The 22073-nt window shown below is 42.0% G+C and overlaps 1 protein-coding gene across 1 annotated transcript in view; it reads left to right on the forward strand.

Moving 5' to 3' along the window:
- The first annotated feature begins 2072 nt into the window (after positions 1–2072).
- LOC127569213 (importin subunit alpha-5) overlaps positions 2073–22073 on the forward strand; it is a 32055-nt gene continuing 12054 nt past the window's right edge. Inside the window, exons 1-7 of the mRNA XM_052013625.1 lie at positions 2073–2324; positions 11162–11302; positions 12631–12738; positions 15393–15492; positions 15865–15959; positions 17549–17680; positions 21528–21616. Of these exons, the coding sequence (XP_051869585.1) occupies positions 11174–11302; positions 12631–12738; positions 15393–15492; positions 15865–15959; positions 17549–17680; positions 21528–21616 (653 nt within the window). The 5' untranslated portion in view covers positions 2073–2324; positions 11162–11173. The remainder of the gene's footprint in view (positions 2325–11161; positions 11303–12630; positions 12739–15392; positions 15493–15864; positions 15960–17548; positions 17681–21527; positions 21617–22073) is intronic.

The raw sequence follows: 22073 nt of genomic DNA on the forward strand, positions 1-22073 counted from the left end.
TTGGCAGATAACATTCAAAAAGATACCAAGGGTTTTTTAAAATATATGAAGAGTAAAAGAGATACGGGTTGATATAGGACCAATTGAAAATGGTGCGGGATAGATTGTAACGGATAACAAAAAGATGGCAGAGGAACTAAATAGGTATTTTGCATTGGTCTTCACTGTGGAGGACATCAGCAATATACCAGATAGTCAGGGGTCTCAGGGGATAGAAACGAATTCAGTTAAGATTACTAGACAGAAGGTGCTCAGGAAGCTGAATGGACTAAAGGCAGATAAGTCTCCCGGACCGGATGAGGTACACCCCCGGATTCTGAAGGAGGTGGCTTCAGAGACTGCGGAGGCATTGGTGATAATTTTCCAGGAATCAATAGACTCCAGCATGGTTCCGGAAGACTGGAAGGTCGCAAATGTAGTTCTGCTGTATAAGAAGGGTGGGAGGCAGCATAAAGGAAATTACAGACCTATTAGTCTGACATCAGTGGTGGGAAAGCTATTGGAATCGATCCTCAAGGATGAGGTTATGGAATACCTGGAGGTGCAAGGCAAGATAGGCCCAAGCCAGCATGGTTTCATGAAGGGAAGATCCTGCCTGTCCAACCTATTGGAGTTTTTTTGAGGAAATCTCAGGTAGGGTGGATAAGGGAGAGGCTGTGGATGTTGTGTATTTAGACTTTCAAAAGGCCTTCAAGGTGCTGCACAAGAGGCTGATTAATAAGATGAGAGCTCATGGGATTACAGGTAGGATATTGGAATGGGTGGAGCATTGGCTGGTAGGCAGAAAGCAAAGGGTGGGAATAAAGGGATCTTGTTCTGGTTGGCTACCGGTTACTAGTGGTGTTCCACAGGGGTCGGTGTTGGGGCCGCTTCTTTTTACTTTGTACATTAATGATTTGGATGATGGAGTAAATGGTTTTGTGGCTAAGTTTGCAGACGACACTAAGATAGGTGGGGGAGTAGGGAGTATTGAAGAAACAGGAAGGTTGCAGAGAGACTTAGATAGTTTAGGAGAATGGGCAAAGAAATGGCAGATGAGACTCAATGTTGAGAAATGTGCCGTTGTACACTTTGGAAAGAGAAATAAACGGGCAGATTATTATCTAGATGGGGAGAAAATTCAAAGTACAGAAGTACAAAGGGACTTGGGGGTACTCGTGCGGGATACCCTAAAGGTTAACCACCAGGTCAGATTGGCGGTAAGGAAAGCGAATGCTATGTTGGCATTCATCTCGAGAGGTATAAAGTATAAAAGTAAGGAAGTGTTGATGAGGCTCTAAGGGGCACTGGTGAGGCCTCATTTGGAATACTGTGTGCCATTTTGGGCCCCTTATCTTAGGAAGGATGTACTGATATTGGAGAGGGTTCAGAAAAGATTTATGAGGATGATTCCCGGAATGAAAGGGCTTACTTATGATGAGCGTTTGTCGGCTCTTGGACTGTACTCACTGGAGTACAGAAGAATGAGAGGGGACCTCATAGAAACATTTAGAATGTTGAAAGGACTGGACAGGGTAGATGTGGTTAAGCTATTTTCTCTGGTGGGTGAGTCCAGGACTAGAGGGCACAATCTTAGAATTAGAGGGTACCGGTTTAAAACAGAAATGAGGAGAAATTTCTTTAGCCAGAGGGTAGTGAAATGATGGAATTCTTTGCCACGTAGAGCTGTGGAGGCCCGATGATTGGGGGCGTTTAAGGAGGAGATCGATAGGTATCTAATTAGTCAAGGTATCAGGGGATAAGGCTGGAAGTTGGGGCTAGATAGGAACAGTATCAGTTCAGCTCATGAAGCAGACTCGATGGGCCGAATGGCCTACTTCTGCTCCTTTGTCTTGTGATCATATATACATATATATATATGAACCATTTAAGGCTGGCCCACATGGCACAAAGCAGAAGGAGGGGGGGGAGGGGGGGGGAGGGAGGAGGGGGGGGAGGGAGGGGGGAGGGGAGGGGAGGAGGGGGGGGAGGGAGGGGGGAGGGGAGGGAAGGGGGAGGGGAGGGAAGGGAGGGGAGGGGAGGGGCATGAGTCAGTGAGGTGAGCATGTTAGCGCAGAGGAGGGAACGTCACCAAGCGCTGCGTCAGAGAGAGGGGCCGGCACAAAGCCGGCGAACGTCAGCGGAGCATGCGTCACAGAGGCTGGCGCAGGGGCCGCGGAATGTGGTCGGCGGCTCCCGGGACCCAATTACCCAGCAAGCTCGTCGGTGACGTGTGGGCATGCGCGGGTGGGCGTCCCTGAGGCTGTGAGAGCGCCGGGCTGTGAGGGCGGCTATCGGCGGGCAGACCGACAGGGTATTAATATTAACAGAGGACAGGAGAGCAGGTAGGTGGAGACCGCTTTACTTTGTTTTAATGTGTTAAGTAAGGATGAATGTAATCAGTTTGATGGTGGGAGTCCAGTTATCTTAAGTCCTGTTGTTTGTGAATGGTGTGAGGTGTTATCACTTTCACTGGGGCCTAAAGTAAATGCAAACCAAGGACTTGTCGGGAATATGAACTGAATGAAGGTGCCTCTGAGAGCGTCTTGATCACAGGCTTCCGGCATTCTGTAAATTTCCTGGATTTTATTGAGCAGTGTTATTTTGCACTTTAGTAACGTTGACGAATTGTTAAATTGATCAGTATGGGTTAAATGTAGTCAAGGAGATAAATGGTTCATTTAAAAAATTTTATTTATAGTCTTGCACAATACGATGTGCTTTCTGTGATGATTAATGTAATCTTTAAGTATCGGTTTGACCATGATCTAATCCATTTTAGCAATAATCTTATTGGGTGAACTATCATCCAGATAGGTGTCACTATACTGTCGTTCAAAGATCACACAATATTATAAGATACCATTAAAGGAGGTGTAGAGGAAGTAGATCCAGTGCAAAATAGTTTCCGTGCCACATATTACGACGATGCCTGTGAAGGGTACACAAATTTATTGCATAAAATGAGTCAGTTGAGAGAAATATAGAGGAGTGGCTAACCAACAGGAAAGAGAATTGGGATAAATGGATTGTTTTTGGATTGGTTGTCTGTAACTAGTGGAGTGCCACAGTGATCAGTGTTAGGACCTATAATCTATTTGAAGCCCTGCATGAAGGGACCAAGTGTACTATAACAGAATTTCATCAAGGATAGATAGGCTGGTGTGCTATGAGGAGAATGTGAAGAGGCTGTAGAGGGATACAGAGAGGCTAAATGAGTCATAGAGACAGCACGGGCTCATGAGTCTGCACTGACCATAACCCACCTGTCTACATTATCCCTATGTTAATCCCACATTCTTATCAACAGCCCCCAGACTCTACCACTCACCTACACACTAGGGGCAATTTATAGTGGCCAATTAACCTACCAACCCACACGTCTTTGGGATGTGGAAGAAAACTGCAGCACCTGGACAATACCCACAGAGTCACAGGGGAAATGTGCAAACTCCACTCAGACAGCACCCAAGGTTAGGATTAAACCCAAGTCTCTGGCACTGCGAGGCAAGCAGCTCTGCTAGCTGTGGCACTGTCCCTCAGCGTGGAAAGAAATTGGCAGATGGAATATGCTGGGGAAAAATATGAGATCATTCACGTTGGAAGGAAGAATGAGAAAGCCCATTGTTATTTAAATGGAGTGAGACTGCAAAAAGTTGTCACAAAAGGATCAGGGGTTCGAATATATGAAATACAAAAGATACAGCAAACAGGAAGGTTAATGGAATTTTGGCCTTTTATTACAATGAGTATGGAGTATAAAAGAAGGAAATTCTTGATGCAACTTTAGAATGCTGGTGAGGCAATACCAGGAGTACTGCATATGGTTTTGGTCTCCATATCTAAGGAAGGATGAGGCAGTACTGAGGTTCACTAGGTTGATTCCTGGAGTTGGAGTATGAAGAAAGATTGAACAGGTTGGACTTATTTCCTATTGCTATAAAAGGAAGCCATTCAGCCACTGAGTTCATACTGGCTCTTGGAGAAATCCCATTAGTCCTATTTTCCTTATTTATCTCCCTGCAACCTATTCTCTCATATATGCCCATTAATACCATCCCGATTCTCCCAACAGCCACAAAAACTAGGTGCAATTTACAGCAACCCATTAAGGTAACAACCAGCACGTCTTTGGGATGAGAGAGGAAACTAGAACACCTGGGGGAAACCCATGCAGCCACAGGGAGAACATGCAAACTCTGCACAGATGTCATAAAAAGTCAGAATTGAACTGTTGCTGGAGCTTTGAGGCAGCTGCTCTACTAGCTGTGCCACTCAGGTGTCTATACATGTTAAGGTATATAAGAATGAGAGGTGATCCTATTGAAGTTTCTGAGAGGTATTGACAGAATGGATGCTGAGGAGATATTTCTTCGTGGGGTTACCTGGCAGTAGGTGACATCATTTCAGAATAAGGAATGGCCCACTTTAGATGGAGATGAGGAGGACTTTCTTCTCTGAGTATCATAAATCTTTGGAACTCTCTACCCCATATATTCAAGATGATGAACATCAGATGCTTAAGTTATAAGGGAATCAAGGATTTTGGGAAAGAGCAGGAGAATGGTTTTGATGCCATGGTTCAGCTTTGATCTCATTGAATGGCAGAGCAGGCTTGAAGAGTCAAATGGCCTGTTCCTGCTTTTTTTTTGTTCTTGTACATTCTCTGTTGTTATAGTTCACAATTTCCATCTAAATTGGTTTATTATTGTCACATGTACCGAGGTACAGTGAAAAACTTTGTTTTGCATGCCATCCATACAGATCATTTCATCCCATCAGTGCATTGAAGTAGTTCAAAGGAAGAATAATAACGGAATACAGAATAAAGTGTTAAAGTTACACAGAAGGTGCAAGGCCATAAAGGAGTAGATTGTGAGGTCAGGAGTCCATCTTATCGTACTAGGAGACTATTCAAAAGTCTTATAACAGTGGGATAGAAGCTGTCCTTGAGCCTGGTGGTGCGTGTTTCAGGCTTTTGTTTCTTCTGCCTGATTGGGTAGAAGAGAGAATATCCAGAGTGGGAGGGGTCTTTAATTATGTTGGCTGCTTTACCGAGGCAGCAAGAAGTGTAGACAGAGTCCTTGGAGGGGAGGCTCGTTTCCATGATGTGATGTGCTGAGCTGTGTCCTCAACTCTCTGCAGTTTCTTGTGGTCTTGGGCAGAGCAGTTGCCAAACAATCCATGGTGCATCCCAATAGGATCCTTTCTATGGTGCATCGATAAAAATTGGTGAGGGTCAGGGGGGTGTGCCAAGTTTCTTTAGCCTTCTGAGGAAATAGAGGCACTGGTGTGCTTTCTTGGCTGTTGCATCTATGTGGTTAGACCAGGTCAGGCTGCTGCTGATGCTCACTATGATATGTTCACTCATTTTTCTGTATAGGGAAGTCAAAAGTAAAATGGTTGGGTTACTTAACAGGAGTGACCAGTATAATTGTGCCCATGAGAATATAGCAAATATCTGAGTAACAGTAGGCAATAGATCATCAGTATGTAACATCATGATGCATATTAGATTTTTAAGGGATAGTAATAGGTTTAATTAAGAGGTAAAATATTTGAAATTGTTTTGTAATCGTTGGCCTCATGAGTTCTCATAATTTGTCCTCATAAAGAGAACACATGAAATGTGTTGATCATAAAGCACAAGAAAGCCATCTTCCAAGTTTGTTTCAAATTAAGTTGCATAGGAAACCTTTTACAGTTGCTTTCTTGATCCTGGTCTACCCCAGAAGGCTCTGCAGACAGTGCATTAGCAAACCTTTCATTTATGTGGGATCTTTGATATTTTTGTAACATTGCAACAGATGACTTAATTTTTTGAACTGTGGTCCCTCTTATGGAACAGAATTGACCATTCTTTGGTGGTTGAGCTTTGAAATTTGACTAGAAGAACTGGGATCTCATTACTCTTCAAATAGTGACATACTTGGTTGCAATGAAAAAGAAATGGAAGTGAGGGGAGAAACTATCAGTGTCTGTTAGGAAGATGAATCCCTGGACTAGTTGATCTTGGCCAAATTTTTTTTCGGTATGTGTTGGGAATTAGCCTCATTGTTCTGGATCAATGGAGGAAAAATAATTGGAGAGTTCAATGACTTCTGATAGAAGTGCATGTAAATAGATTTTGGTTGAGAACAGATTTTAGTTCAGTTGTGGTGGACCCTTGGGAAAGGTAAATCGGCATAGAATTATCTCATTTTGTAAGAATGCAAATATGCAATATTATTTGGATGTAGTCTTGTATCCTCCTTGCCAATCATATCTCTGATCATGCTCATGAATTTGTTCAGTAAGATCAGTTTGTCAGAGGCCAGGGTTTTTTTCAGATTTTGGTTAGAAGTCTTCCTTGATGATGTCCGTCATTTCCAGAATTGGGCATGTGTACCGATTACTGGAGTGTCCTTGTTCCATGCTAAAGTCAGCCAGAGAATCTTGAGGTGTTCACTTATTTTGCGGGGAGTCACAGACACCAGACTAGCTCATTCTCGACGGCAAAACACACCCCATGAAGGCAGTGCTGCTTTTGTTTGTCCTTCTAGAAGGATGTGAATCTACCTCCTAGTTCTTTGAGCTGGCAATCATCTGCCCATTCTGTCTCACTTCGGGTGGCAATGCAATGTAAAAGGATCTGAGTTCCCAGGCCATCGTTCCATTATAATGTTCAGGTTTGTTGTGACTGTTAGTCAAAGTGGAGTTTATTGTCAGATGCACACGTACATGTATGCACAAGTGCAATGAAAAACTTACTTGCAGCAGCATCACAGGTACATAGCATCAGAGATACAACATTCACAAGAAAAACATGAGGGTCGTGACGTTTTAGGTCCCGAACTGCAGGATGGGAAGTGGAAGCCGTCTGTATGGGATTTCCTTAAAGCATCAAACAATTGTTGCTCACCGGCTAGCAGATGGACTTGACAGAGCATGATCCGGGTTGAAGTTTTGGGGGCTTATAAGAACTTTATTAGATTACAACTTTATTGATTGTTCTTTCCAATTTTTTTTTTGTTATTTCTGAATATTACTCTGGATATTGTGGAGGTGTGGTTGCAGGATGATCAGGACTGGGTGCTCAATATTCCAGGTTATACAGTGTTCCAAAAGTGAAAGAAAGTGGGGAAGGTGTTGGAGTGGTGCTGAGTCGTGATAGTGGATAGAGATAGTGGATAGTTATGTAGAATTGGTTTGGATTGAAATCACAGCAGGTGAAAGAAGATGGGTGACAGTGATGTATAGATCTCCAAAGATATGACCTCTCAATATGACACAGCATAAGTGAGGAAATCTCATGGATGTGTTTGAAGGGAATTGCATTTATAGAACATAGAACATTACAGCACAGTACAGGGCCTTCAGCCCACGATGTTGTGCGGACATTTTATCCTGTTCGAAGATCTATCTAACCCTTCCCTCCCACATAGCCCTCCATTTCTCTATCATTCATGTGGCTATCTAAGAGTCTCTAATGTATAATGTCCCTAATGTATCTGCCCCCACAACCTCTCCCAGCAGTGCGTTCCATGCACCCACCACTCTGTGTTTAAAAAAAAACCTCTGACATCCCCCTTGTATCATCCTCCAATCACCTTAAAATTATGCACCCTCGTGTTCACCATTTTCACCCTGGGAAAAAGTCTCTGACTGTCCACTCAATCTATGCCTTTTATCATCTTGTAGACCTCTATCAAGTCACCTCTCATCCTCCTTTCCAAAGAAAAAAGCCCAAGCTCACTCAGCCTGTCCTCATAAGACGTGCTCTCCATTTCAGGCAGCATCCTGGTAAATGTCCTCTGCACCCTCTAAAGCTTCCACATCCTTCCTATAATGAGGTGACCAGAACTGAACACAATACTCCAAGTGTGGTCTAACCAGCACTGCAACAGAGCTGCAACATTACTTCGTGGCTCTTGAACTCAATACCCCGACTAATGAAGGCCAACACATCATTCACCTTCTTAACAACCCTATCAATCTGTGCAGCAAACTTGAGGGATCTATGGACATGGACCCCAAGATCACTCTGTTCCTCCACACTGCTAAGAGCCCTGCCATTAACCTTGTATTCTGCCTTCAAATTCGATCTCCCGAAGTGTATCACTTCACACTTTTTCCGGGTTGAACTCCATCTGCCACTTCTTAGCCCAAGTCTGCATTTTATCAATATCCTGTTGTAATCTACAGCAACCTTCTACCCTATACACAACACCACCAACCTTTGCATTATCAGCAAACCTACTAACCTGCCCTTCCACATTCTCATCCAAGTCATTTATAAAAATCACAAAGAGCAGGGGTCCCAGAACAGATCCCTGCAGAACACCACTGGTCATCAACCTCCAGGCAGAATACGCTCCATCCACCACCGCCCCCCTCTGTCTTCCATGGGCGAGCCAATTCTGAATCCACACGGCCAAGTTTCCCTGGATCCATCCCATGCCTCCTGACTTTCTGAATGAGCCTTCCATGACGAACCTTATCAAACACCTTACTAAAAATCCATGTACACCACATCCACTGCTCTGCCTTCGTCAATGAGCTCTGTCACATCCTCAACAAAATTCAATCAGGCTTGAGGCACAATCTGCCCCTCACCAAGCCATGCTGACTGTCCCTAATCAGTCTCTGCTTCTCCAAATGCTCATAATTCCTGTCTCTAAGAATCTTCTCCAGTAATTTGCCCACCATTGAAGTAAGATTCACTGGTCTGTAATTCCCAGGGTTATTCCCTGCTCCCTTTCTTAAACAAAGGAACAACATTTGCCACCCTCCAATCATGTGGTACTACTCCTGTGGCCAGTGAGGACGCAAAGATGATCGCCAAAAGCGCAGCAATCTCTTCCCTCGCTTCCCGTAAAACCTTGGATATATCCCATCTGGCCCTGGTGACTTATCTATCCTAATGTTTTTCAAAAGTTCCAGCACATCCTCTTTCCTCATGTCAACATGCCCTACCGTATCAGCCTGTCGTACGCCATCCTCACAAACTTCAAGGTGTCTCTCACTGGTGAATACTGAAGCAAGGTATTCATTAAGGACCTCCCCTACCTCTTCCGACTCCAGGCACACGTTTCCTATTTTATCTCTGATCGGTCCTACCCTCACTCTAGTCATCCTCCTATTCTTCACATACATGTAGAACGCCTTGTGGTTTTCCTTAATCCTACTCACCAAGGCTTTTCATGCCCCCTTCTAGCTCTCCTGAGTTCATTCTTAAGCTCCCTGCTGGCTATCTTGTAAGTCTCCAGAGTCCTGTCTGATCCATGCTTTCTAAACCTTGGGTAAGCTTCTTTCTTCCTCTTGACAAGATATTCTATGTCTCTGGGCAACCACTGTTCCTTCACTCTACCATCCTTACCTTGCCTCAATGGGACAAACCTATTCAGAATTTAGATAAGTATTCCTAAACAATCTCCACATATCCAGTGTGCACTTTCCCAGAACAATTTACGCTCCCAATTCCAATTTCCTGCCTAATAGCATCATAATTCCCCTTCTCCCAGCTAAATACTTTCCCATATCGTTTGCTCCTATCCTTCTCCAAAGCTATGGTAAAAGGCAAGGAGTTATGGTCACTATCTCTAAAATGCTCTTCCATCAAGAAATCTGAAACCTGATCAGGCTCATTGCCTAGTAGTAGGTCCAGCATGGCCTCTCCTCTAGTCGACCTGACCACACACTGTGTCAGGAATCCTTCTTGGGCACACCTAAGAAACTCCGCTCCATCTATCCCCTTCACACTAAGGAGGTGCCAATCAATATTCGGGAAGTTGAAATCACCTGTAACAACCACCCTGTTATTTTAGCACCTCTCCAAAATCTGCCTCCCGACTGGCTCCTCAGTGCATCTGCTGCTATTGGGGGGTCTGTAGAATACTCTATTGGGAGTGATCACTCCCTTCCTGTTTCTGACTTCCACCCACACTGACTCAGTAGACGATCCCTCCAGGATGTCCTCCCTTTCTACAGCTGTGACACTGTCCCTGATCAGCAAAGCCACTCCCCCATTCATGAGAGACGAAACCAATCTGGCAAGGGTATTGTCAAAGAAGAATTTGTGGAGTGCAGCAGGGATTTTTCTTAGAACAGTTTGTTATGGAACCTACCCAGAAACAGGCTATTTCTGAATTGGTCATGAGTAATAAGGAAGGACTAATAAGTATTGTGGTTAAAGATCCCCTAGGAGGTAGTGACATAATATGATAGAATTCTAGATGCAGTTTGAAGGTGAACGCTACAGGAGCAAAACCATTGTCTTCAACTCAGATGAGGGAATTATAATAGTATGAAGGTGAAGATGTCTAAAGTGGACTGAGAAAGCAAGCTAAGGGACAAATCAGTAGGTGAACAGTGACAGATTGAAACAGCAGGTCTATAATGGTTAGCAGGAATTTATCCCAACTAGAAAGAGGGATTCCATTTAGAAAGAGGTATGATCTTTGATTAACAAAGGAGGTCAAGAATAATGTTGAATTGAAAAGTAGGGATGTTTTTAGGATTTAGCAGTGAATGACTTTGCTTTGCTGTATAACAACTCTGAGACTCCCACATTTTCATCAAGTAGCAATATAATTGTGAAAATGTTTAAAGTTCTCTAGGAAATTGAACAGATACTATCTTTGTGCTCAATTTTAAATTTCATTTGATGTGTTCTGAAAATCAAAATCAACACAATGCAAACGTTTATTTAGTATCTTGTGTGTCTTTGATCTCAATGTTTTATGCAAAAAATTTTTTTCTCCCAGGCAGAAAAATTGGATATGAGTTCAGAGGATTTTGGAATCCAGCAGGAAAGTAGACTTGAGATACAGGAGCAGCCTTGATTTTATTGGCTCAAGGAGCCATATGGCTTATACCTTCCATTATGCTGTTATAATCAGCAAACTTGTTAGCCATTTTGTGCGCAAACAGTAATCCTTACCAACGCAGTTTACGTTGATGCATGTATACTTGATTTGCTCGCAGAGTTCAGTTACTTTAAGAATTTGTGAGCTCAGATATTTCTTAATTTGTGTTTTTCAGCTTTGTTTTTGAAATGTTTTATGATTTGTAGCCAGTAAGCATTATTTCCTCAAAAGCGTAGCTAAAAGACTGGCATTAGGCACTCCATCTTGAGCAGCAAGGAGGCCAGCCGTGAACTTAGTTGATAGTTAAGTTAATCTTTCTGCATTTGTCTTTTCAGCTTACCTGAACCATGTTAAGTGCAGGAAAAGAGAATTTTCGACTGAAAAGTTACAAAAATAACTCTCTCAATCCTGATGAGATGAGAAGACGAAGGGAAGAAGAAGGGCTGCAGCTAAGGAAACAGAAACGTGAAGAACAGGTATAAATAATGCTTCCATGCCATAATTTGCCTAACTTTAAGTTCTCCAGAATGGCAGGTAAAGTGAAAGAACTATTTCAATATGTATGTCTTTTGAATTGATTTTTGACACCATGCATCAATTTGGTAATCATTTTTTTTAATGTACTGTATCACACAGGCCTCTTGCCACATTTGTACCTGTGGCATCTCGTTGAACTGATACGAAACGTGGAATGACACATGCCCGCCCTTGTTTTCCCATGTCCTCATGTTTTTTATTAGATGATCTCATCCATGATACTACTTTCTTTTCACTTGATCCTATGCCATTCAATTCCTTTTTACCCAGTTTCCCATCTCGAGGATCATGATTAGAGTCATACAGCACAGAAACAGGTCCTATGGCCACCTGGCCCATGCAGACCAAGATTCCCATTTGGCCCATACCCCTCTAAATCTTTCCTATCCGTGTACCTATCCAAGTGCCTTTTCAAATGTATGTGGCTCAACCACTTCCTCTGGCAGCTCATTCCACATACTATCTGCTGGGTGAAAAAGTTGCCCCTCAGGTTCCTATTAAATCTGTCCCCTCTCACCTTAAACTTATGTCCTCTACTTCTTGATTCCCCAACTGTGGGGGAAAAAGACTGTTTGCATTCACCTATCTATGCCCTCATGATTTTATACACTTCTATAAGATCACCCCTCATTCTCCTACACTCCAATGAATAAAGTCCCAACTAGCTCAATCTCTCTCCATAACTCAGTCCCTTGAGTTCTGGTAGCACCCTTCTATGTCTCCTCTGCACTCTTTCTAGCAGGGTGACCAAAACTGAACACAATGTTCTAAAATTGGTTGCTGATATTATAACGTGATTTCCTTTTCTCAGACATTGTCCCAATCCCATTCATGTGTTAAGTACGCACAACTCTCTGAACTTGTAGAAGTACTGTACTTAAATCTAGTAACCTTGATTTGTTTTTCGTTCCATTACAAAATAGAATGAACCTTTTTGATAACTTCTGAATCATTTGAGATCATGCATTGCAAATGAACCATGTTTAGTTTTCTTAACTTAATATTGCTGATATCTTAAAATAATTGCAATCTACTGTTATTCCTTATTGTTTTTGTCCTACACATTTTTTGAACTGATTGCAATATAAAAGCACAATTGCGCACGTTTTGCACACATGCTAAAACACTGCATGCTATCTCAACTTGCTTGACAAGTAAATTCTCTTGTTTGCTTCTGTCCAATTACGTATTATTAATCCAAAAGCCCGACTTGCTGAGCATTTCAAGTGTTGTCATTCTATATATAATGTTATTTGCTTTCTTTTAGTTGTTCAAACGTAGAAATGTCACACATACAGAACAGGAAGAAGAAGAGGAAGAGGTAATGAGTGACAGTGGATTCCATGAATCACAAATAAATATGGATATGGCTTTGGTAAGCAATATTACATCTAGCATTGTACCATGCTTTATCTGGTTTGACACAGCTTGCAAATTTTGGCATTTCTTTCTCAATAAGTTATGATTTGTGAAATAAAAAAGGCAGTGCATCCTTGTCCAATAATGGTTTTGTAGAACATTTGTAGAAATCTGTTGAGGCATCCATGAAGGCTGATTTGTAAGCCATTGGGTCCACTAAGTTTCCCAAAAAAATTGTTTACATTTAGACTGTAAATGCCATGAGAGACATTAATTTGAAGGCCAAGATAAATTCTCTTAAACATTTGAATGAAACTGGAATTTCCTTAATTCCTATCAAGCTGTTTGTATATTTTATAGTTGAATCATTTGTTTTGGTGGAAATATTTGAAGCTTCTATCCTTGAAACTAATAGAATTTTGTGAATGGAATTTAGGTATTGATCCTTATTTGCTTAGTGTTTACTTAATACATACATACTGGTTTCCAACCAACATCCTCTTCTGAGATACTATAAATATAGGTAAAGGTTCACATGCTTGTAGGTGTATGGGGCAACAGACACATTGGTCCAAATGACTGACTACTTTCAAATGGGGATGTCAAAGGTTGTGTTCTCCATGTGTCACATGGGTATATACTGGTTTATTTGGTGATGAGGGAGGCTATCTTATAAAACTCCTATTGATTGTGCATCTCTCGCTCTGCTAATGCAAAGAAATATAATTAAGGCTAATTAATTGAGAATGCCGAAACCCCTGATTAATTCAGCTGGTTTTGCTGTTGTCTTTGAGCTAAAGGGTTCCTAGTTGAGGCACGGTAGTGTAGAGCTTAGCATAACTCTATTACAGCGCCAGCAACCCGGGTTCAATTCTGGGTTTCTTCTGGGTGCTCTGGTTTCCTCCCACATTCCAAAAACGTACCAGTTAGAACTTGTGGGCATGCTGTGTTGGCACCAGAAGTGTGGTGACACTTGCGGGCTGCCCCCAGAACACTCTACGCAAAAGATGCATTTCACTGTGTGTTTCGATGTACGTGTGACTAATAAACATATCGTATCCTATAATATTGGCAAACCCTTTAGGTCAGTAGAGAGGAGATGTTGATTGTTCTGGTAACACCTGTCGAGTAAGAGATAAATTGAGTCTCTGTTCCCTTAAGATATTAACAATCTTTTGCATTTAGGTAACAAAAAAACCTCCCGAACTGACACCATGGGGTGCAAGTCCATGGCTTATTGAAAGTGGCTACACAGGGAGATAGGGTGGTAAAGAAGGCTTATGGAATGCTTGCTTTCATTAATCGAGGTACTGATTACAGAAGTCAAGAAGTCGTGATGCATCTCTATAGAACTTTGGTTAGGCCGCATTTAGAGTATTGTATGCAATTCTGGTCACCTCACTACAGATCGAATGTTGAGGCTTTAGAGAGGTTGCAGAGGAGGTTTATGCTGCCTGGATTAGAGGGCATGTGCTATCAAGTGAGGCTGGACAAACTTGGGCTCTTTTCTCTGGAGCGGCGGAGGCTGAGGGGTGATCTGTTGGAAGTGTATAAAATTCTGAGGGGCATAGATAGGGTGGACAAGCAACATCTTTTTTCCATTATTGAGCGAGGGCATGCATTTAAGGTGGTGGTGGTGGGGGGGGGTTAGTATCAGAACAGACGTCAGGGGCACGTTTTTTTTACTCAGAGTGGTGGATGCCTGGAATGAGTTTGCCTAATAGAGTGGTGGAGGTAAATTCACTGGGGGCTTTTAAGAGGGGCTTGGATGGGCACATGAATGAGAGGAAAATGGAGGGGTATGGGATTTCTGCAGGTAGAAGGGATTAGCTGTGTCGGCACAACATTGTGGGCTGAAAGGCCTGTTCTGTGCTGTACTGTTCTACGTTCTATCTTCTACCATCATACCGAGTGTGTCAGGTCACTTATCTCACATTGCTCATATTTTCTGCTGCATTTTTCTATATAATGTGTGACTGTACCTCAGAAATTTATTGAGCCAAATGCTCAAAGCCCAAGAACAAGAAGCGGTTTTATAGAAAAGTTTGAAACAGATTCTAAGGATAAGCAAATTAAGATTTTCCAATAGATATGTGAATTACAAGGATTCAGTGTACTACGTACTCACGAGATGGGCCTTACGCCCCACCTTTACTTTTAATGAATATATTTGATGTATATGCACACTGAGAAACCAGGCATTGTTCGTATAAGTAAAACGATCAACTTCTAAATCCACAAATGGTTGTGTGCTGTCCTAATGGTCAGCAATTCTTGCTTGTATCTGCACCTTTATGATTTTAAAAACCAATAATCACTTGTATCACTACATTCAATGATAGTAGTTTGTTAGTTAATATAATTTCCATTTTGGATATTTAAATTATTTACATGTTAATGCTTAAGAACATTATGGGCATATTTAGGTTTATTCTGGGGATGTATTGGGTGTTTCTGAATCTTTCATTCATTCTTCGAACAAGAAGTTCATGCCGCTATTGATGGTGGATAATAAGGGCATAATGTAGTAAATCTCAAACTAGTACCAAAACTATCCTTATCTGGAAATTGAATAATTTGACACTTAGCTTAATGAATAGTTTTAAGTAACGTGAACCCAATTTTGCAGTAGCAGGTTCTAATTTTCTGTTTTCCTCTGTGTATGTACAGACTGGAGTAATCACCTCTGATATGGTGCAGATGATTTTCTCTAATAATTCTGAACAGCAGCTGGCTGCTACCCAGAAATTTCGGAAGCTGCTTTCCAAAGGTAAAGATGTATTTTATGCAGCATTTGATAATATACTTTTTACTGCTTTTCAGATAATTCAGAATGCTATCACTTCATGTGGTGAAATAGCAATCTCCAATCTGTGTGTGTGTGTGTGTGTGTATATATAAAGTGATGCTGCCTAGCTCGGGTTCAACATTTAGGAATTCAGTGTGGGGGAAAGATATAAAGCTAGTATCCCATTATAAAAGTCTTTCTAACAATATTAAATCTAATTTAATGTTAATACTTAATCCAGTTATCATTGAAAGTCCATTACACGAAGGTGTTGATTTTTCCATGTCAACCAGATAGTCTGCAAATTTTAATCCAGCAAGAAACCTGAATGTGATATAACTTTTTTTTAAATAGAGCCGAATCCTCCTATAGATGAAGTCATCAACACACATGGAGTGGTTGAAAGATTTGTAGAATTCCTCAAAAGGAGAGAAAATTGCACATTGCAGGTAATTTCAGAGCACATTGTTTAAATGCTTAATATAATCTACATCTTTATAGCCTTTATTAAGTATGACATCATATGTACATAAAACAGGTTCCTAATTATCATCCGTAAAATTGTAACTATAGTGTGAACCCACAACTTTTCTGCTTTTATTTTTCCTACATGTATTTTCCACAAATTTTATCTCCATAAACAGTAGGTTCTGTCTGAGAAAATGTAAGCTTAATTCTCCTCCAACACTTTTTTTTAGAAGTTTTGTCTCATTTGTTGTTCATTACTGGAATAGTTTCATCTCAAACTATAATGTACATTAATCAAAATGATAGGTTGAATCTAGACTTGAGTTACATCCCTTTGTTTTATTTTGCATTAATATATACAAGCCACTTGTTCACAGTGGATACCAATATGGTTAAAAAAAAATAATTCTAATTCAATCTCTGAAAATTCTCCATATTATTGCACTGGATCCTAAATGCATCATACTACTTCCTGATCACTTTTAGTTATAGCACAGTTGTTCATTATTTGCTGCTTCAAATGTTACTGTTCAGTATGAACAATTTGTTAATCTATCCTAACAGTTATACAGGCCATCCTAGGTAACGAACAGGTTCCGTTTTTACAGAAGTCCATAAGTCGATTTTGTCTGTAAGTCAGAAAATATACAAAACTCACTCCACATTATTATAATGAATGGCATCAAAAGCACATAACACCGATAAGAGAGAACAATTACTAAAAGTGGAGAGAGAGGGGAAACTAGTTCTGCCGTTCATAGGAATGAACATGTTGTAGCGGCTGCTACCGTGATGTGAAAGCGAGACACTAGTCAGTGGGCTGCAGAACAAAAAAACTGATTTATTTTCCCGCCTTGCGCGGGCCTTTTAAGAGGAATGGTTCCCGTCCACCAAAAACGGAAATGACGTATGCACTACGTCATCAAACTTTTCCCGCGCGTGGATTCTCCCCGTCGCTCGGGGAAGACGAAGGCCCAACGCCATCTTGGGCCTCGCCGCTCCGACGATGCGTGACCCAACCGCCAAGCCGGTTCGCTTGCTAGGACGGTGAGTCACTACAATGTGTACGTACGTTGGACTTTTGAGTTTAATAATATTATGGGGGCTCGTTCGTATGTAGAGGAGTCTATAATTCAAGCATTCATGACCCAGGGATGGCCTGTATCCTGTTTCCTTCAAATTACTTCTATAATTAGGTTTAAAACAGCAAAATTTTTTTGTAGTTAAGTAATAATTTCATGAAATAGTTAATTATATTTTACTTAATAAAAATGTAGACTTGGACTCTTCCCAATTTTTTTTTAAGTTGTTTTACTTTTGTTTCTAAGATCTTTTTCTAATGTGAAAAGTAGCTGATAGTGGTAGCAAAAGCATAATACTTATCCTGTAGAGCATTTTAAAGAATACCTTGCATTTTTGTCTTTTTGCTATATGATGTGTGCATTTTGGGTTCAATTAATTTCATATTATTTTTCAAAAATAGATTTGTTTTTATTAACTTGACCTTGACTAGCAAAAATGTGTTCATGTCTATAGCATGTAAATGTAATTTTTGCTTTCTTTAATGCAGTTTGAAGCAGCTTGGGTGCTTACGAACATTGCATCAGGAAGCTCATTACAGACCCGTGAGGTTATTAAGGCTGGTGCAGTGCCTGTCTTTATTGAATTGCTAACATCAGATTTTGAAGATGTGCAGGAACAGGTAACCTCTGTTGTTAATTCTGCTGCTTTCACTTACTTTTAAAATTAACTTGTCCACTTTTTTTTGAAAGCAATTAACAGGGATCAGTAGTTTAAGTTGCATCCTAGGAATTATAATTATTAGAGTTGTATCTTGGGGATAATTGTCAATATTTTCAAAACACTTGGTATTAATTTCATGGAAGTAAGCTACTGACATAAAGAACAATAGTGTTTTTGTAACAAGGTGGAAAATGATACTACAAATATATTCCCTTTTTGCTTTTTATTAATATGGATTCCTGGCCCATCCTCTGCTTAGATACAACATAGGGACTTGTAAAACAACACATCTTCTGAATTCTAAGATAAATGTATATGAATTACAGATAGAAGGAAAGAACAGAGGATAGAAATCCTGTTTATTTCTCCAAATAAAGTGGTCAGTAATATAGAGCACAGAACAATTACAGCACAATTCAGGCCCTTCGGCCCACAAAGCTGTGCCGAACATGTCCCTACCCTAGAAATTACTAGGCTTACACATAGCCCTCTATTTTACTCAGCTCCATGTACCTATCTAACAGTCTCTTGAAAGACCCTATCGTATCAGCCTCCACCACTGTTTCCAGCAGCCCACATCACCAGCAGGCCTCTCTCTCACATCCCACAGACAATACCAGCAGGCCTCTCTCACACATCACACAGACAACACCAGCAGGCCTCTCTCACACATCACACAGACAACACCAGCAGGCCTCTCTCACACATCACACAGACAACACCAGCAGGCCTCTCGAACACATCACACAGACTGACAACACCAGCAGGCCTCTCGAACACATCCCACAGACTGACAACACCAGCAGGCCCCTCTCACACATCCCACAGACTGACAACATCAGCAGGCCCCTCTCACACATCCCAGAGACAACATCAGCAGGCCTCTCTCACACATCCCACAGACTGACAACACCAGCAGGCCTCTCTCACACATCCCACAGACTGACAACACCAGCAGGCCTCTCTCACACATCCCACAGACTGACAACACCAGCAGGCCTCTCTCACACATCCCACAGACTGACAACACCAGCAGGCCTCTCTCACACATCCCACAGACTGACAACACCAGCAGGCCTCTCTCACACATCCCACAGACTGACAACACCAGCAGGCCTCTCGAACACATCCCACAGACTGACAACACCAGCAGGCCTCTCGAACACATCCCACAGACTGACAACACCAGCAGGCCTCTCGAACACATCCCACAGACTGACAACACCAGCAGGCCTCTCGAACACATCCCACAGACTGACAACACCAGCAGGCCTCTCGAACACATCCCACAGACTGACAACACCAGCAGGCCTCTCGAACACATCCCACAGACTGACAACACCAGCAGGCCTCTCGAACACATCCCACAGACTGACAACACCAGCAGGCCTCTCGAACACATCCCACAGACTGACAACACCAGCAGGCCTCTCGAACACATCCCACAGACTGACAACACCAGCAGGCCTCTCGAACACATCCCACAGACTGACAACACCAGCAGGCCTCTCGAACACATCCCACAGACTGCAAACACCAGCAGGCCCCTCTCACACATCCCAGAGACAACACCAGCAGGCCCCTCTCACACATCCCAGAGACAACACCAGCAGGCCTCTCAGACACATCCCACAGACTGACAACACCAGCAGGCCTCTCAGACACATCCCACAGACTGCAAACACCAGCAGGCCCCTCTCACACATCCCACAGACTGCAAACACCAGCAGGCCCCTCTCACACATCCCACAGACTGCAAACACCAGCAGGCCCCTCTCACACATCCCACAGACTGCAAACACCAGCAGGCCCCTCTCACACATCCCACAGACTGCAAACACCAGCAGGCCCCTCTCACACATCCCACAGACTGCAAACACCAGCAGGCCCCTCTCACACATCCCACAGACTGCAAACACCAGCAGGCCCCTCATACACATCCCACACACTGACAAATTTGAGAACCTTGTACCATGCCACTCAAGCTTCTCTACATATGTGGGAAAATTTATTAGATTAATACCTGCTTCTGTTCATATTATTTCTGATAACATTTCTCATAGCTTAATTGTCTTAAACACTGCTTTTCCACTTTAGGAAAATATTGTTAGAATTGGAACAATAGAATAGCATAAATGAAGGCTTGATTGATATGTGAGTGCACTGCAGAACTTTTAAAGGACAACCACTATTATAGGGGTTAATTTCTTTGTCTGAATCTCATAACTGTGGAGCCAAACTCCTTGGTCAGAAAGAGTTTTACAAGTTCAATTTTTCATGTATCTGATTGCAGATGCACATTTGCAATGTAGTGTGTGTAGCATTGAGATATAAATGGTTCAACGACAGTTGAATAGTGAATAACAGTGATTAGTTTGGTGATTGCTCTCAGGCTTCAACATAATAACTGGTCCTAAAAATTAACTTTCTTAAGTAGCTGGTAACATTATTCTCTGGTGAATTACTAGTTATGATGATTCAATATCATAAGGTTACCTGTGCATGCATCCATGAATAATAAGACCATAAGACATAGGAGCAGAATCAGGCTATTCGGCCCATTGAGTCTGCTCCGCCATTCGATCGTAGCTGATTTACTTTTCCCTCTCAACCCCATTTTCTTGCCTTCTTCCTGTAACCTTTGATGCCCTTACTAATCAAGAACCTACCAACCTCCACTTTAAATATATCCCAATGACTTGGCCTCCATAGCCATCTGTGGCAATGAATTCCATAGATTCACCACCGTCTGGCTAAGGAAATTCCTCCTCATCTCTGTTCTAAAGGGACATCCTTCTATTCTGAGGCTGTGCCCTCTGGTCCTAGACTCTCCCTCTACTAGAAATGTTCTCTCCACGTCCACTCTATCCAGGCCTTTCAATATTCATTAGGTTTCAATGAGATCTCCCCTCATCCTTCTAAACTCCAAGTACAGACCCAGAGCTATCAAATGCTCCTCACAAATTAATCCTTTCATTCCTGGGATCATTGTCATAAACCTCCTCTGGACCCTCTCCAATGCCAGCGCATCCATCCTCGTATATGGGGCCCAAAACTGCTCTCAATACTCCAAATGTGGTCCGACCAATGTATTGTAAAGCCTCAGCATTACATCCTTGCTTTTATATACTAGTCCTCTTGAAATGAATGCTAACATTGCATTTGCCTTCCTTACTATTGACTCAACCTGCAAGTTAACCTTTAGGGAATGCTGCCTAGGACTCCCAAGTCCCTTTACACTTCCAATTTCTGAATTTGCTCCCCGTTTAGAAAATAGTCTACGCCTTTATGCTCATGCATTTCGGTAGAAGGAATACACTTCCCTATGCTGTATTCCATCTGCCACTTCTTTGCCCATTCTCCCAACCTGTCCCAGTCCTTCTGTAGACTCCCTGCTTCCTCAACACTTCTTGCCCCTCCACCTTTCTTTGTATCATCTGCAAACTTGGCCACAAAGCCGTCAATTCCGTCATGCAGACCATTAACGTGAAAAGTGGTGGACCCAACACCGACCCCTGCGGAACACCACTAATCACTGGCAGCCAACTAGAAAAGGCCCCCTTTATTCCCTCTCTTTGCCTTCTGCCAGTCAGCCAATCTTCTATCCATGCTAGTACCTTTTCCTTAAATACCATGGGCCCCTGTTTTGTTTAGCAGCCTCATGTGTGGCACCTTGTCAAAGTCTGAGTAAGCCTTGTCAAATCACTGAGTACTTGTTTATTCAAAATTGTTCTACATCCTGTGTAGAGGAATCAGATGGCACACCAAGATGTTTTATGGCTCTTTGTTTACATTTTCAATTGCAGGCAATCTGGGCCCTGGGGAACATTGCAGGGGACAGCACCATGTGTAGAGATTATGTGTTAGATTGTAATATACTTCCTCCTCTCATTCAGTAAGTAATTTGACTTTATGTGAAAATTCACAGCTAAGTTAGAATTTTATTGAAAAGAGAAATCAAACGTTTTTCAAGCACTCTAAGATTAACGAAATATTTGTATTAAACTTTTAGAATTTGTCTGAATTTCAGTAAAACTTAAATTTGCATGTGGATGTAAATTAGCTAATTAGGATTTTTTTCTGTGTTTTTCCAGCTTCATGTACTTGATGAATTCTGTTTCACAGGTGTCTTTTGGGGAGTCATTATTTGATAAATTTTTGTTTTAAGCATTTTTGTTTTGAGCATTTTGCCTGTGTAAACCAAGCCAGAGAAGGTTGGCATGTTTTTTTGTCACTATATGGGATGCTGCAATTGCAACTAGGCTGAGTTCTGTCCTCTGTCCCTCCCCCTCACTCCCATGTCCACCCCAAGTGGAGATGAAAAGAAACAATAGAATCACAGTCTAACAGGG

The sequence above is a fragment of the Pristis pectinata genome, chromosome 4 (assembly GCF_009764475.1).
Source record: "Pristis pectinata isolate sPriPec2 chromosome 4, sPriPec2.1.pri, whole genome shotgun sequence".
Taxonomy (NCBI): domain Eukaryota; kingdom Metazoa; phylum Chordata; class Chondrichthyes; order Rhinopristiformes; family Pristidae; genus Pristis; species Pristis pectinata.